General features: G+C 60.7%; 2 protein-coding genes across 2 annotated transcripts in view; one reads left to right on the forward strand and one right to left on the reverse strand.

The window, feature by feature from the left end:
• The window catches only part of SARM1 (sterile alpha and TIR motif containing 1), a 21,935-nt gene extending 21,836 nt beyond the window's left edge, over positions 1-99 (reverse strand). The window contains 1 exon segment of the mRNA XM_077749853.1: positions 13-99. Coding sequence (XP_077605979.1) covers positions 13-99 — 87 coding nt within the window.
• A 1,703-nt stretch (positions 100-1,802) lies between these two features.
• The window catches only part of VTN (vitronectin), a 3,003-nt gene continuing 2,161 nt past the window's right edge, over positions 1,803-2,644 (forward strand). The window contains exons 1-3 of the mRNA XM_077749649.1: positions 1,803-1,942; positions 2,034-2,153; positions 2,230-2,559. Coding sequence (XP_077605775.1) covers positions 1,879-1,942; positions 2,034-2,153; positions 2,230-2,559 — 514 coding nt within the window. The 5' untranslated portion in view covers positions 1,803-1,878. The remainder of the gene's footprint in view (positions 1,943-2,033; positions 2,154-2,229; positions 2,560-2,644) is intronic.

A 2,644-nucleotide genomic window follows, 5' to 3' on the forward strand; every position in this document is an offset into this window, starting at 1 on the left:
TGTCCCCGGCACCGCTAGTCGCTCAGCGCCTGGCCGTGGGCCCGACATGGTGAAGAAGCGGCACAGCTTATAGGCGGAGAGGAGCAGCGTCAGGACCATGGGAGCAGGGCTGCGAGGGACATCCCCGATCCGGAGGGACGGAGCCGGGCGGAGCGACCCGGAACTTGGGAAGACGGGGACAGGAGAGGGGACCAGGGAGGAGAAGGTGCGGGAGGGAGGGATGGATGGAAGGTACCAGGCAGGGGCGCTGGCCAGAAGTTTGGGGGAGGGGCGAGGGTGGGATCTGGGAAGGAGCTTTTGGGTAACGGGATGCGGGCCCAATTGTAGAGGGTGGGCGGGAGGAGCCTGAGGGGAGCGAGGGATGGACCCAGACGCCAGCAGGTCTAGGAGGCAGCAACGAGAACAAAGCACAGCTCCAGCCTGGAGATGCTCTGCAGCAGCCCCGCCTCTGACAAGCCGCAGCCGGGGAGCTGACACTCCGCCCCTCAGTCACGTGGGACCCGTCCCCTGCCGCAGGCTTAGCCTGGCACTCGGGCCTTCCCCAGACACGCCACGCCCTGCGGAGGGGCGGGGGAGGCGACCAGGGGAAGAGGGTGCAGAGCGATGGGACAGCCTACCTTCCCCTCCACCCCCGCCCCCCAGCCCCCCGACACTGCAACGTGAAGGCGACACCGCGGAGCCTGCCCCTTGCCCAGACAGTGGTCAAAGCAATCATAATAACGATTCGGTACAACTCCCCAGACCCTTCGTGCCTGTTTCTCAATTAAGCCTTGCAACATGCCTTGGGGGTAGAGATGAGTGTTCCCGTTTAACAGCTGAACCGGCGGACTGAGGCTCTTAGGAAAGACATTGCCCCAAGTCACACACCTCCCTGACTAAGGATCAGACAAATTCAGTTGGAGACTCAGAATTATTTCTTCCAGGTAGTGGGAGGATTTCAGGAAGCCTGTGGCCCCCTGATCGTGGGCACAAAATCAGGCGTTGCGGGCCAGGGGCATTTTCTGGAAAGAGGGATGCTACTTCTCAAGAGAGTCTTCGAGTGCAGAGAACTAGGCTATTCTGTACCGATGGGGAGACTGAAGGTGGAAAAGGGAGCAGTGAATTCGTGGGAGACTGAGGAATCAAATTCAATCCAAATGGTTAATATTCACCCAACTTGCTGTGCTGTGAAGACCAGCTTGGGGGAATCCACGCACCCAAGGGATGAACCTAAACACAAAACTCTGGTTTTTGCATGATTGAAAGAAAATTCTCCCAGGGTGCTTACCAGCATTGCTTCACCACCACCCCGCCTTTCACTGCCCTAAATACACAATGGGTGGGTGGGTGACTCCCTCGGCCAGGGAGATGCCTGATCAAACAGATCACAGATAAACAACCATTAATGGAGAGTGAGGTTGGCGCTACTCCAGGCACGGGGCATTTCGTCCGCTTCAGCTTATGTAACCCCCAACACCCCCTGAGGCAAGCATTCTTAGTCTCACTTTACCAAAAAGGAAAATCAAGGCAGGTAAAACAGCTTGCCTCAGGTCACGCAGCCCGTGAGTGGCACCGTGGGCCTTCTTTCTGTCCTCCAGACCCACGGTGCAGGTCCCCTTCTGACTTGACGCTGAGCTTGGCAAGGATCCTATTCACAGTTCTCCCAGGCCCAGAGTTCCAGGAATGTGACCCTTTGCAGCCACTGGGGTCTGGGGCACTGGGGGCCGGGCCAGAGACTGAGCAAATAGAGCAGCAGAGAAGGCAGCTCCTCTCCTCTGGCTCCCTCCCTCCCTCCCTGTGCTCCCCTCTACAGCAACACAGTGGAGACTGCCCAGAGCCCAGAGTGGAGACTGAGCAGAGCCAAGGTCGCCAGCCAGGCTAGACGCTGGTGGCCTTACCATGGCATCCCCAAGGCCCCTCCTGATGCTTGCTCTGCTCCCGTGGCTTGTTCTGGCCGACCAAGGTGCAAGAGGGTGGTGGTGGCCGTTTGGGTCGACGAAGGGTGGGTGAGGGTGGGCTGGGCTGGGCCGTGCCAACCGACATCTCCTCCGCAGAGTCGTGCGAGGGCCGCTGCACAGAGGGCTTCAACGCTGACAGGAAGTGTCAGTGTGACGAGCTCTGCTCTTACTACCAGAGCTGCTGCGAGGACTACGTGGCTGAATGCAAACCCCAAGGTACGTCCGGAGAGGCTGGGTGGGCCCGGGGTCCCCTCTGCAGCCGGAGACTTACCACCGCCCACCGTGCCCGCAGTGACTCGCGGGGATGTATTCAACCTCCCAGAAGATGAGTACGGGGTCCACGACTACCATGAAGAGATCAGGGACAACAGCAGTGTCCTCCCACAGCCAGGGGGCGCCACCCAGAGCCCCGGCCTGCAGGCCCGGGCTGAAGCGTCTCCCGACCAGGAGGCCTCTGTGGTACCTTTTCTGAAACCTGAGGAAGAGGCCACAGGGCCTGTGCAGGGGGCCTTGGGGCCTGAGACCTCTGAGTCCCCAACGGAGGAGGAGCTATGCAGTGGGAAGCCCTTCGACGCCTTCACTGACCTCAAGAACGGCTCCCTCTTTGCCTTCCGAGGTGACTCCAGGGGCAGGTGTCGCGGGGTGGGGGCTTGCCCCCCAGGACAACCGCTCCCTCACCCAGCCTCCTCCCCCCCCCCCCCCAGGGC

Source organism: Crocuta crocuta, unplaced genomic scaffold, assembly GCF_008692635.1.
Source record: "Crocuta crocuta isolate KB4526 unplaced genomic scaffold, BGI_CrCroc_1.0 scaffold149, whole genome shotgun sequence".
Lineage (NCBI taxonomy): Eukaryota > Metazoa > Chordata > Mammalia > Carnivora > Hyaenidae > Crocuta > Crocuta crocuta.